The sequence below is a fragment of the Tupaia chinensis genome, unplaced genomic scaffold, assembly GCF_000334495.1.
Source record: "Tupaia chinensis unplaced genomic scaffold, TupChi_1.0 Scaffold141247_1, whole genome shotgun sequence".
NCBI lineage: Eukaryota > Metazoa > Chordata > Mammalia > Scandentia > Tupaiidae > Tupaia > Tupaia belangeri.
Genome location: NW_006201110.1, coordinates 525,427 through 535,280, shown reverse-complemented (window position 1 = coordinate 535,280; position 9,854 = coordinate 525,427). Strand labels below are relative to the sequence as shown.

General features: G+C 62.5%; 1 protein-coding gene across 1 annotated transcript in view; it reads left to right on the top strand.

The window, feature by feature from the left end:
- Window positions 1–2,038, top strand: part of FLYWCH1 (FLYWCH-type zinc finger 1) — a 26,961-nt gene extending 24,923 nt beyond the window's left edge. Inside the window, exons 8-10 of the mRNA XM_006163001.2 lie at window positions 22–134; window positions 1,066–1,338; window positions 1,694–2,038. Coding sequence (XP_006163063.1) covers window positions 22–134; window positions 1,066–1,338; window positions 1,694–1,770 — 463 coding nt within the window. The 3' untranslated portion in view covers window positions 1,771–2,038. The remainder of the gene's footprint in view (window positions 1–21; window positions 135–1,065; window positions 1,339–1,693) is intronic.
- Window positions 2,039–9,854: the final 7,816 nt, after the last annotated feature.

Sequence of the window (9,854 nt, the reverse complement as noted above, 5' to 3'; positions counted from 1 at the left end):
CGCGCGCCGCGCCACCCCCCGGGGCCGGCGGGTGATGGTGATGCGCGGCCACTGCCACCCGCCCGACCTGGGGGCCCTGGAGACCCTGCGGCAGCGGGAACGGCTCCCCAGCCTGGCTCAGTGGGAGGGCCCAGGTGAGGCAGGGGTAGGCAGGGGTGGGTGAGGGCAGGCCCTGATCTCCAGGTGAGGCAGGGGTAGGCAGGGGTGGGTGGGCGCAGGCCCTGAGCAGCCTGCTTCCACCAGCCTGCAGGACCTGAGCCCGGCACAGAGGGCTGCCAGGCCACGCCTGTGGGTGCATCCACCATGGCTCTGAGCTCCCTGGGCTCGCAGCCCGGGCCCTGTCTGGGACTGGGTGTCAGCAGGGGCGGTCACTCAGCCCTCTAGAGGAGTGAGGCCAGCATCGCCACCACCCCCGGACCTGGGACCCCTGTGCCCTTTCTGGGTCTCTTGCGTTCGTGTTCCTCTGTCTTCCTGCCCCACCCCAGCTCATCTGCTGGGTCACCCTGAACCCAGCCCCACATAGCTGTTCAGCTTGGCTGTTCGGACAGGGGCTGGCGGCTGTCAGCTGCCACAGGCATGTACTGGCAGCCAGGCGGCCCTGTGCCCAGCCCGGCCAGCTGTGGGCTTCCCAAATGGCCTAGGCCCGCCTCTGCCCCCCAGGACTCATGGGGTCCAGGGGGTCAGGAGAAGCCTCCAGGAGGGCTGGGAGCCCGGGCAGCTGTGGGGCCACCTTTCTGGGCAGCTCTGGCTCCCTGGGAAAGGGACAGCCAGTCTGGACTCAAGGGTGGCAGGGCAGCAGGGTGAAGGTGAGGGGGCTGGCTCAAAAAGAGGCCAGAGAAGCCGGAAGCAGCCACTGCCGCCTGGGCTAGGGCCTGAGCGTCTGTCCCCAAGGCTCTGAGGAGCAGGCAGAGGGCAGAGGGTGGGAACCAGTGTGTGTCCAGCTGGGGGTGGTGGTTCCTGGCCGGGGCTAGGGGTGAGACAAAAGGAATCCCGTGCGCGCACCCCAGCTCAGTGCCCTAGTCGCTGGGCACCAGCCGCCCACTCACGGTGGCACTTTCCGCGCAGGACCCCTCCAGCCCCTGGAGTTCCTGAGGACGTCCCTCGGGGGCAGGTTCCTGGTGCACGAGTGCTTCCTCTACAGGAAGGAGAAGGCGGCCGGGGAGAAGGTGTACTGGATGTGCCGGGACCAGGCCCGTCTGGGCTGCCGCAGCCGCGCCATCACCCAGGGCCAGAGGGTGATGGTGATGCGCGACCACTGCCACCCGCCCGATCTGCGGGCCCTGGAGGCCCTGCGGCAGCGGGAGCGGCTCCCCAGCCCAGCGCAGCAGGAGGAGCCAGGTGCAGACCCAGAGGGAGCCGGGGCTACCAAGAGCTGCAGGCCGCAGCCGCATGTGCACGTGTGCCCAAAACCCCAGGAAGAGAATGGAGAAGGGATTGCAGTGGCCATGCCCCCGGGAAGCTGATTTCTCACTTCCCGTCTCGCCGTCTGTTTCCTCCAGCAACGCACACACCCGACGGCAACACCTTAAAAAAGAAACGGACAAACCGGACTTGCCTATGACACCCCAGCAGTGTCCACCTGGGCTCACGCTCGCGGGCGTGGTGTTACGATCACAAGTGGTGTGTCCTCGCTTCTGTGAGCGTCTGAAACAATTACTGACTCACGTTGTTAATGTTTTCTGTTTTTCCCCAGAAAAGATAAAACTTCAGCCCAAGGTGCAACTGTGCTTCAAGACTTGTTCTCCAGAGAGCCCGCAGACGCACGGGTGATTGCTCGCCACTTCATGCCGTGTCCCACCCGTCCCCAAACTTAGTGGCTTAAACCAACAACTGTCCACTGTCTCCACAGCTTTGTGGGCCAGAACCGTAGGAGGGGTTGGGCTGGGGGTTCTGACTCAGGGTGACTGGCGGCTGACTCGCGGCTAGTCATCCCCAGGCGACGCTGAGGCACAGGGGAAGCGGGATCCACTCCTCAGCCGCTTGCTCGCTCACAGGGCGGGGGGTTCTGGGGGGCTGGAGGCCCTCTCCTCAGGGCTGCCTTGGCAACTGCCAGCTCCCCGCCAAGAAGAGCCCCAACCCAAGAGGAGGCGGCACACAGGAAGCCGCTGCCGTGGGGAGGCCTCGGCTAGACTGCAGCAAGGCTCTTCAACCCGAAAGGCTTGGAAGAGAGTGTCTCTGACCGCACGGAGTGAAGTCGAGACTCAATGAAGAGACGGGGAAGCTCACAAACATGCGGAAATTAAACGACATACCCCTGAAACACCGAGTCAGGGCCGGCAGGCGGCGTGGGGGTTAAGGCCCTGGACTCCCACGGAGCTGACCACAGTCTGAGTCCTGGGCCTGGCAGCTTGCTTTCTCGCACTTCTCCTTGTCTCTCTACGGTCAAATTGAAGAATAATAATAAATAAAAATAAATAATTTTTAAATTTATCAAACAAGATATCATGAGGGAAAACTAGAAAATATTTGGAAAGGAATGGAAGTGGAGGTACAGCACAGCCTGGTGCAGGGAAGCAGGGAAGCAGAGCTGAGCGGGGGATTTACATTACAAAGTCTGGAGCTGGCAGGTGGCGTGGTGGTTAAGGTGCTGGACTCCCCTGTGGCCAACCCGCAGTTTGAGTCCTGGACTGGTGGATGCTCTTTCTCTATCTCTGGTGAACACATGTGTCCTGTAGCAAGTTAAACAAAGCAAAACGGTAATGATAAATCAAATTAAATAATCCTTAAAAAGAAAAGAACAAGGGAAAGATTTGAGACCTGCGGTGAGGTCGTGGGGCCCGAACTGGGGACCAGCTGGGTTCTTCCCCGTACGCCGCCGGGGTGTGACTCCTGTAGTCAGCCGGCAGCTCCGTCCACACGCTCCTGCCCGCCGGCTGCTTACCCACGCCTGCGCTCCTCGAGGGCCGAGGGTCTGTGTGCACGGCTCGTGGCTGCGTGGTGGCTGCCCACGGCCTCTCTCCCGCCAGCCCGGAGAGCTTGGCACTTCTTGGACCTGCCACGGTAGGTGCCGACACGTGGGAAGGAAGCCTAGTGGCCGCCACCAGCAGCTGCTGGCCTGGGAGCGGCTGCCCTCGGGCGCTGGTGGCCCTGTCCGCGGCCCGCCCTCCTCTTCCTCTGTCTCTGCCCCCCGCGCAGCTGCTGCAGCCTCGGCCTGGGGTGGCCCACCGCCCTCTACAATATTCCTGCCAGACTTGGCAGGTCGGCCACAGTGTCCCAGCCCCAGCTGCTGCCTCGCCACCGGGCTCAAATGCCCTGAAGCACGTGTCCCAGGGCACCAAGACTCAGGAGGACCCGGCTGTGGAGGCCCCGAAGCGGCCGCCAAGAACTAGCTCTCCCTGCACTGGCCGGCAAGAAAGGAGAGTGGGAAATCGGGGCGTCTGCGCCTGGTGACGCGGCTGCCGGGTGGCTCACGCACGGGGGGGCCCACACGACGTTGGGGAGGAAGACCGCCCCCCCTTTTTTTTTCAGTCACCTGGCTGGCCATGCGCCCGAACTGGATGACACTGTGGGTGCTGTGGAGACGTGGAGAGCGGGGGTGGCGGCGGGGTGAAAGTTCAGCTCGTCCCATTAGGACAGGCGGCTGCAGCGCCTCCTGAGGACCGGGGAGGGGACAGCCAGGGCAGAGTCCTCTGAGCCGGACGTCCTCGCTCCTGCAGAAACCGGCCACCCTCAGCCAAGGTGTTATCAGTGCCCCGGGGACGCCCGTCACTCAGGCGAGGCCCTCAGTAAGGGACACAGCGCAGCTCAGCGCAGCGGGGGTCGGGAGCAGGTCCTCCACCACGAGGCACCGAGCCCCGCCGCCACGGCTGGGCCTCGGGGTCAAGTCCCAGTGGGAACAGACAGCAGCACCCCGTCCACCCCGTCCACCTGCGAGGAACCACCGAGCTCGGCCATGGGGCGGTGACAGCTGAGGAAGGCACCTGCTGGGAGCGAGGCCCCGGCTGACAGGGCTTGGGGGTCGGTGAGAGGCCAGGCCTGCAGCCACAGCCGCCGCCGCTGCCGGTGCCGCCTCTCCAGGCAGTGCGGCCACCCTCACCCCACACGCCCTCACCTCGACTGGGTTCTGGGGAGCCAAAAGTCAGCACGAGGCGCGACGTCACAGACATCCACGTTGCTGACGAGGCCACGCTGTCCTGTGCAGGCATGGGGGGCCACGAGCAAGGGGGCTCCCCGACAGGCGTGAATTTGGACACTGCAGTTGACCTCGGCTGTTGCAGGCCTCCGCCTCTGCCCCACAGACCGCTCAGCCAAAGAAGCTGTCCCCAAGCTCGAAGCCCCCTCTAAGTCCATACGCCCCAGCCCCCAGTCACAGCTCCCGCCTCCAGGTGGGCCCCTCCAGGAAAGGCTGGCGTGGAGCATGCAGCCTCCCACCCAGGCCTCTACGATGGCAGCAGCACAGCAAACCCAAAGTGGGGGCCGTCCTCCTTCCCTGCCCTGGCTCCACACGCCGCCCCAATAAACTCTGTTTTATTTTATTTATTAATTTTTCTTTAGAGATTTTTGCCCTGGACACGTGCGCTCACTGGAGAGAGACAGACAGAAAGTGAGAAATCACCCTCCCGGGGGTATGGCCACGCCGCAATCCCTTCTCCTCTGTTCTCTCTGGACTCTGGGGATACATGCACACGCACCCGGCGTGAGTTTGAAGCCGCCAGCCAGTCTGGGACTTGAACCGCGGTCGATTATGTGGGAGTCCAGCGACGTAACCATTATGCCATCTGCTGGTCCCAATTTTATTGATTTTTTTAAAAGATATTTATTTATTTAACTTTATTATTATTATTTTCATTTGCTACAGGGCATGCACCCGCTCCTGAGAGTGATAAAGAGGGAAAGTGAGAAAACAAGCTGCCAGGTCCAGGACTCAAACCGTGCTCATCCACGTGGCAGCCCAGCACCTAAACCATGCCACCTGCTAGCCCCAAACCCTACTTCCTGACATCTTCACCTCGCGCCACTGATGCGAGTCTGTGCCCCTCGGTATCTCATGATGCTTAAGATGCAGAACTCCCCAGAAGTCAAATGGGAGACTCAGACTCTGAAAATGCACAGTGACCACCTCTAGGAGCCCCTCGCCCCCAGTCCTGTTTCCATGGAAACACCGTCAGTCCCTGCCCAGTGTCCTGTCCCAGCTCCTCTGTCAAGACAGCACCCCAGGGTGGCACCAGGACCTCCTTGTCACAAAGGCCAGCAGGTGCATCTCGGATTGCCCCTTGGGCAGCGCTGCCCTCCTGGTCCCTCCCAGCAGAGCTCTCCTGCCTTCCTGCGGCTCCTCTGGTCCCCGCCACCTGCAGTGGGTGGTGTTCTGGGGCTGGACCTCAGCCCTTTCTGTGCTCTTGGGGGTCCACACCTGGCCCTCTCCTCTGCAGACTAGACCCAGGCGTGCAGCTGTCCCTGGGCTGGCCCCAGGGCCTCAAGGACATTTCTGTTCTCTGGTGGCCACACTGCACAAGCAGAAACCCGAGTCATCCTCACTGGCCCAGCCCGTCCCTGTGTCTGTCAGATGTGCACCTCCCGCCCAGTGTGCCTTCATATGACAGCTTCACGGAGCATGCACCCCTTGCGTGTCCACCTGTGGTGAGCGGGCCCACGGCGCTTTGTGCATTCACAGGGCTGTGTACCACTGGCTGTTCCAGAGCATTCTTCACCCTGACAGCCCCGGGGACCGGGGAGCCCCCTGGCATGGTGGTTAAGGCATCTGGATCCCATATGGCTGACTGCATGGTTCCAGTCCTGGACCTGGCTTGAAAGACATGCCAGGCACGTGTGTGCGTGCCCACAATCCCAAGAGGAGAATAGAGGAGAGGGGATTGCAGCGTGGCTGTTCCCCCTGGGGGGAGGGTGATCTCTCTCTCCCTCCAGTGATGGCATGGGCCGTGTGACCAAAAAAAGAAGCAGAAGAAGCCGGGCGCCCACTAGCGATGCCGCTCTGCCCACCTCTTTCCCAGTCTGTGAAGAGCCCCTCTGGCACCCTATGCACGAAGGGCTTGGGGAAGCCCAGCCAGGCACTGGCAGAGTCAAAGTAGCAGATGTCCCACCGGGCACCAGCTACCCTGGAGATGGAGCCAGGAGGGCAATGGGGCCACCCAGGCGAGTGCAGGGGGCAGGAGAGCAGCGTGAGAGCCCGTGGAGTGGGAGGGCGGCAGGGCCACACCCCGTGGAGGTGAGCTTTCCCCCACTCCTTTGTCTCTGGTCGGTGTCTCTCTGGTAATCACACCCCCCTCTGGCAATCACAGAGAGAGAGGTGCGGGTCGAACGGTGGAGGGCAGTGGGACACGACGTCCTGCAAGGCTTACACATGGAAGGTTCCAGGCGTGCGCTAATGACCTCCCTGTGTGCCCATGGTCAGGGCTGCCTATGGCTGGGGGTGGCTCGCTCAACTGGGGGTGCTGTCTCTGTCCCTCACTTCAGGAGGAAAGAAATAAATCTTTTGATCTTTCTTCCTTTTTATTTTTTTTTTTCAAATAGTATTTGGCCTTAGGGCATGTGTGCTCCCCAGAGAGAAAGAGAGAGAGGAAAAGTGAGAAATCACCCGCCAGGGGGGACGGCCATGATGCAATCCCTTCTCCTCCATCCTCCTCGCAGGACCTTGGGCACACACGCACACACACCCACCAGATCTGGGACCCGAACCGCGGTCAGCCTGTGGGAGTCCAACCACATAACCACTGTGCCTTCTGCTGGCCCCAGAAATAAATCTTTTTTAAATAATTATTTTATTTAACTTTATTTATTTAATTTGACCAAAGAGGGACAGAGTGAGCAAGAGAAAGGCGGGGGTGGGGTGGGGTGAGAAAGCAAGCCCCAGGTCTGAGATGAAAACCATGGTCTGCCACGTGGGAGTCCAGCGCCCCCAACCACCACGGCTCCTGCCTGCCCCCAGAAATAAATCTTTTAAGGAAAAAAAAAATAGAGAGAGAGGATTTGGCCAAGCCGTGGCAATGCCGGTGGTAGGGTGCTGTCGTACTACCCGGAGGCCAAGAGGAGGCTCCGAGTGGAGTCTCAGGTCCACCCGGACACGCCAGGTGCACTGGAGACCCTGGGCGGCCACAGTGCTGGGAGCAGACTGTGTCGTAAGGGCCCTGTCGAGGGTCCCCTTCAGCAGTTAGTGGACTTGTGGCCTGTCCCATGGCGTGCTGGTTAAGGCAGCTGATCCCACACAGCCAACTGCAGGTCCTGGACCTGGTGCTTGAGAAACATGCTGAGACCTGTGAAAATCCTGACCCGAGGGAGAGATAGAGAAGGGACTGCGTGACCATGCCCCCGGGGGGGCTTTCTCCTTTCCCTCTCTGTCTCTGTCCCTCTCTGATGAGCACATGTACCCTCTAGCGAGAAAGAAAAGAGAGAGGGGGGAAAGACTCCCACTTTGAAAGGAGGGGATTTGGCCCCAGATGCACACAGGGAGAAGGCCGTGTGCAGGTGTTGCAGGCCGGTCGGCGTGGTGCTTCCACAAAGCGATGCCAAAGGTTGCCAGCAGCTCCCAGAAAATAAGTGAAGGGGTCCAGCAGATGGCGTAATGGTTATGCCGCTGGACTCCCACATAGTCGACCCGGTGGAATCCACCCTGGAATCCAGCAGCCCTAACCACCACACCACTGCTGGCTGGAGCGTCTGCATTTTTTTGGAGAGGTTTTTTATAGGGCACATGCACTCGCCAGAAAGACAGAGAGATAGAAAGGCAGAAAGCGAGAAATCACCCCCTGGGGGGATGGCCACGCTGCAATCCCTTCTCCATTCTCCTCTTGGGATCTTGGGCATGCACGCACATGCACCCGGCGTGAGTTTAAGCCACTGGGTCTGGGACTTAAACCATGGTCAACTACATGGGAGTCCAGTGCCCTAGCCATTAGGCCAACTGCTGGTCCCGAGAGCCTGCATTTCTAACAAGCTTCCTGGTGGTGATGATGCCGCTAGCCTGTGCACAAATTCCTGAGTACAGAGGCGGCGTGTGGTCCCCTTGCTTGTAGAAGCGTCACTGCAGCTCACTTCTACAGCCGGCCTCCTGCACGCGCAGAGGTGTGTGAGGGGAGGAGGAGCCGGGATTAGTAAACAGGTGGGTAAGGCAGGTGGCAGGAGCTGCTCTCCCACCTCCTCCTACCCAAGACAGGGAGTTGGGGGGGGGGGGTGAGGCGGTCACCTCTCTTCAGCTGCCTGGAATCCAGGGCAGGAGTGGCCTCACAGAACATTTGCAGGGCCTCCTGTTTGCGCCTTGGCAGTCCCCATGTGCCCCTGCTGGAAGAGTAGGCCCCCAAGCGAACATTATCCCCGCTGAGAAGGCGAGAAAAGGGAGAGAGGGGCGCTGGGCAACTGGTGGGCAGAAAGGCACCTAGGACAAAGTGGCCTAGCCCTCCTCTCCCCCAGTGTCCCCCACGGTGTCACCAGCTCCCCGGGGCAGACACAGTGAGTCTGGTATGGGTGCTCAGAAGGAGGGAAGGGCAAGACCCACCCAAGGTCCAGTGCTCCAACCCTTCCTCCCTGTCGCCCCTACGTGGCGGGTCGACGCCCAGGAATCTGCCCCTGGGAGGTGACAAGCCAAGGTGGCCCAGACGCCCCGCGGAGTCTGGGTCTCAGGTCCCTGTGACCCTGGTGACGCCTGCCCCTTGGTGGCCTCAGTCTGTCTGTCCGTCCGTGAGTGGGCTGTGGGAGACCCTACTCCAGGGTGTCGGCTCTCCGCAGGGACATAGAGCGCTGTCAGATCCCCGAGGGCGGGCCAGAGGGAGCTGGTCTCTGTTTCTCCAAAGCCTGTTTTTCCCCAAACGGGGGGGGGGGGGGGGGGGGTGAGGGCGTGGTCAGCGCCCAGAGCTGGAAGCAGGTGGAGAGGAGTTTGAAACCCAGCTGCAGCAGCTACTAGCTGGAGCGAGGAAGCCCTCGCCCGCACCCTGGCGGGGGGCTGGAGGGAGGGGGGTGTCCAGGTCTCCCTGGCCTGGCGAGGTGGCCCCTGGCTGCCCTCACCTGCGGGCTGTCAGGCAGGTTCCATCGGAGCCAGAGTGAGTGGGGAAGCCCAGGCCAGCCTGGTCGCGGAGAGGGCCACCCGAGGGGGCACGCGGGCGGGGCCCAGAGTCGCAGCGAGCCCATCTCCCAGCGCCATCCACGCCGGCGCCCGTCCCAGCCTTGCCGAGGCTAACTGCGAAATCCCCCGGCCGCCTCGGCCGGCACGCTGGCCTCTGAGCTCTTCCCGCGCCCACATCTAGCGGTCCACCTGCTCCAGGACGAGGCTGAGAGGGAACCTGGAGAGCGGGGACAGGTCCGCCTGGGGCCGACATCCTGGCTGGGACCTGGTGAGGGGAGGGCAGGCTGGACTGAACCGCAAGGGGTCGGCGCGGGCAGAGCCGCTCCGGAGCCCCGGCCACACCGTCTCCTCGCTGTGCCCCCGCCTCCGCCCTCCCACGCACCTGGGCTGGCATCCCCCCAAGCCCTGGGGGCATGTCTCTCGGGGGCGGGGGCGGGGAGTGGCGCCCCTCCGTCAGGCAGTGACGTCTGGACTTGCGGGGGCGGGAAACGGTCCTGAGGGTCCAGAGAAGGCTGCGGGAACGGCGACCGACGACGAGCAGGTGGCGGAGGCGCTTGCGCCTGGATGAGGCGCTGGTGACCGGGCGTCCCGCGGCGTGCGCGGTTGAGGGACAGGGTCCTGTGCCTCCCCAGTTAGGGTCCTCGCGTCAGTGAGCCCGCTCAGTCCTGGGCGGTGGGAGAGGAGGGGCAGAAAGGTGCTCGCAGGGGCGCTGGGACGCCGGGGGTCCCCGGGCCGGGCGTGGGAGGTGTCTGGACCTGCTGCCTCCGCTCCAGTACCGGGCGGGGCTTCCCGGCCTCCCTCGGGGGGGTGGGTGGGACCAGGGGGTGGAACCCAGGAGGGGGGG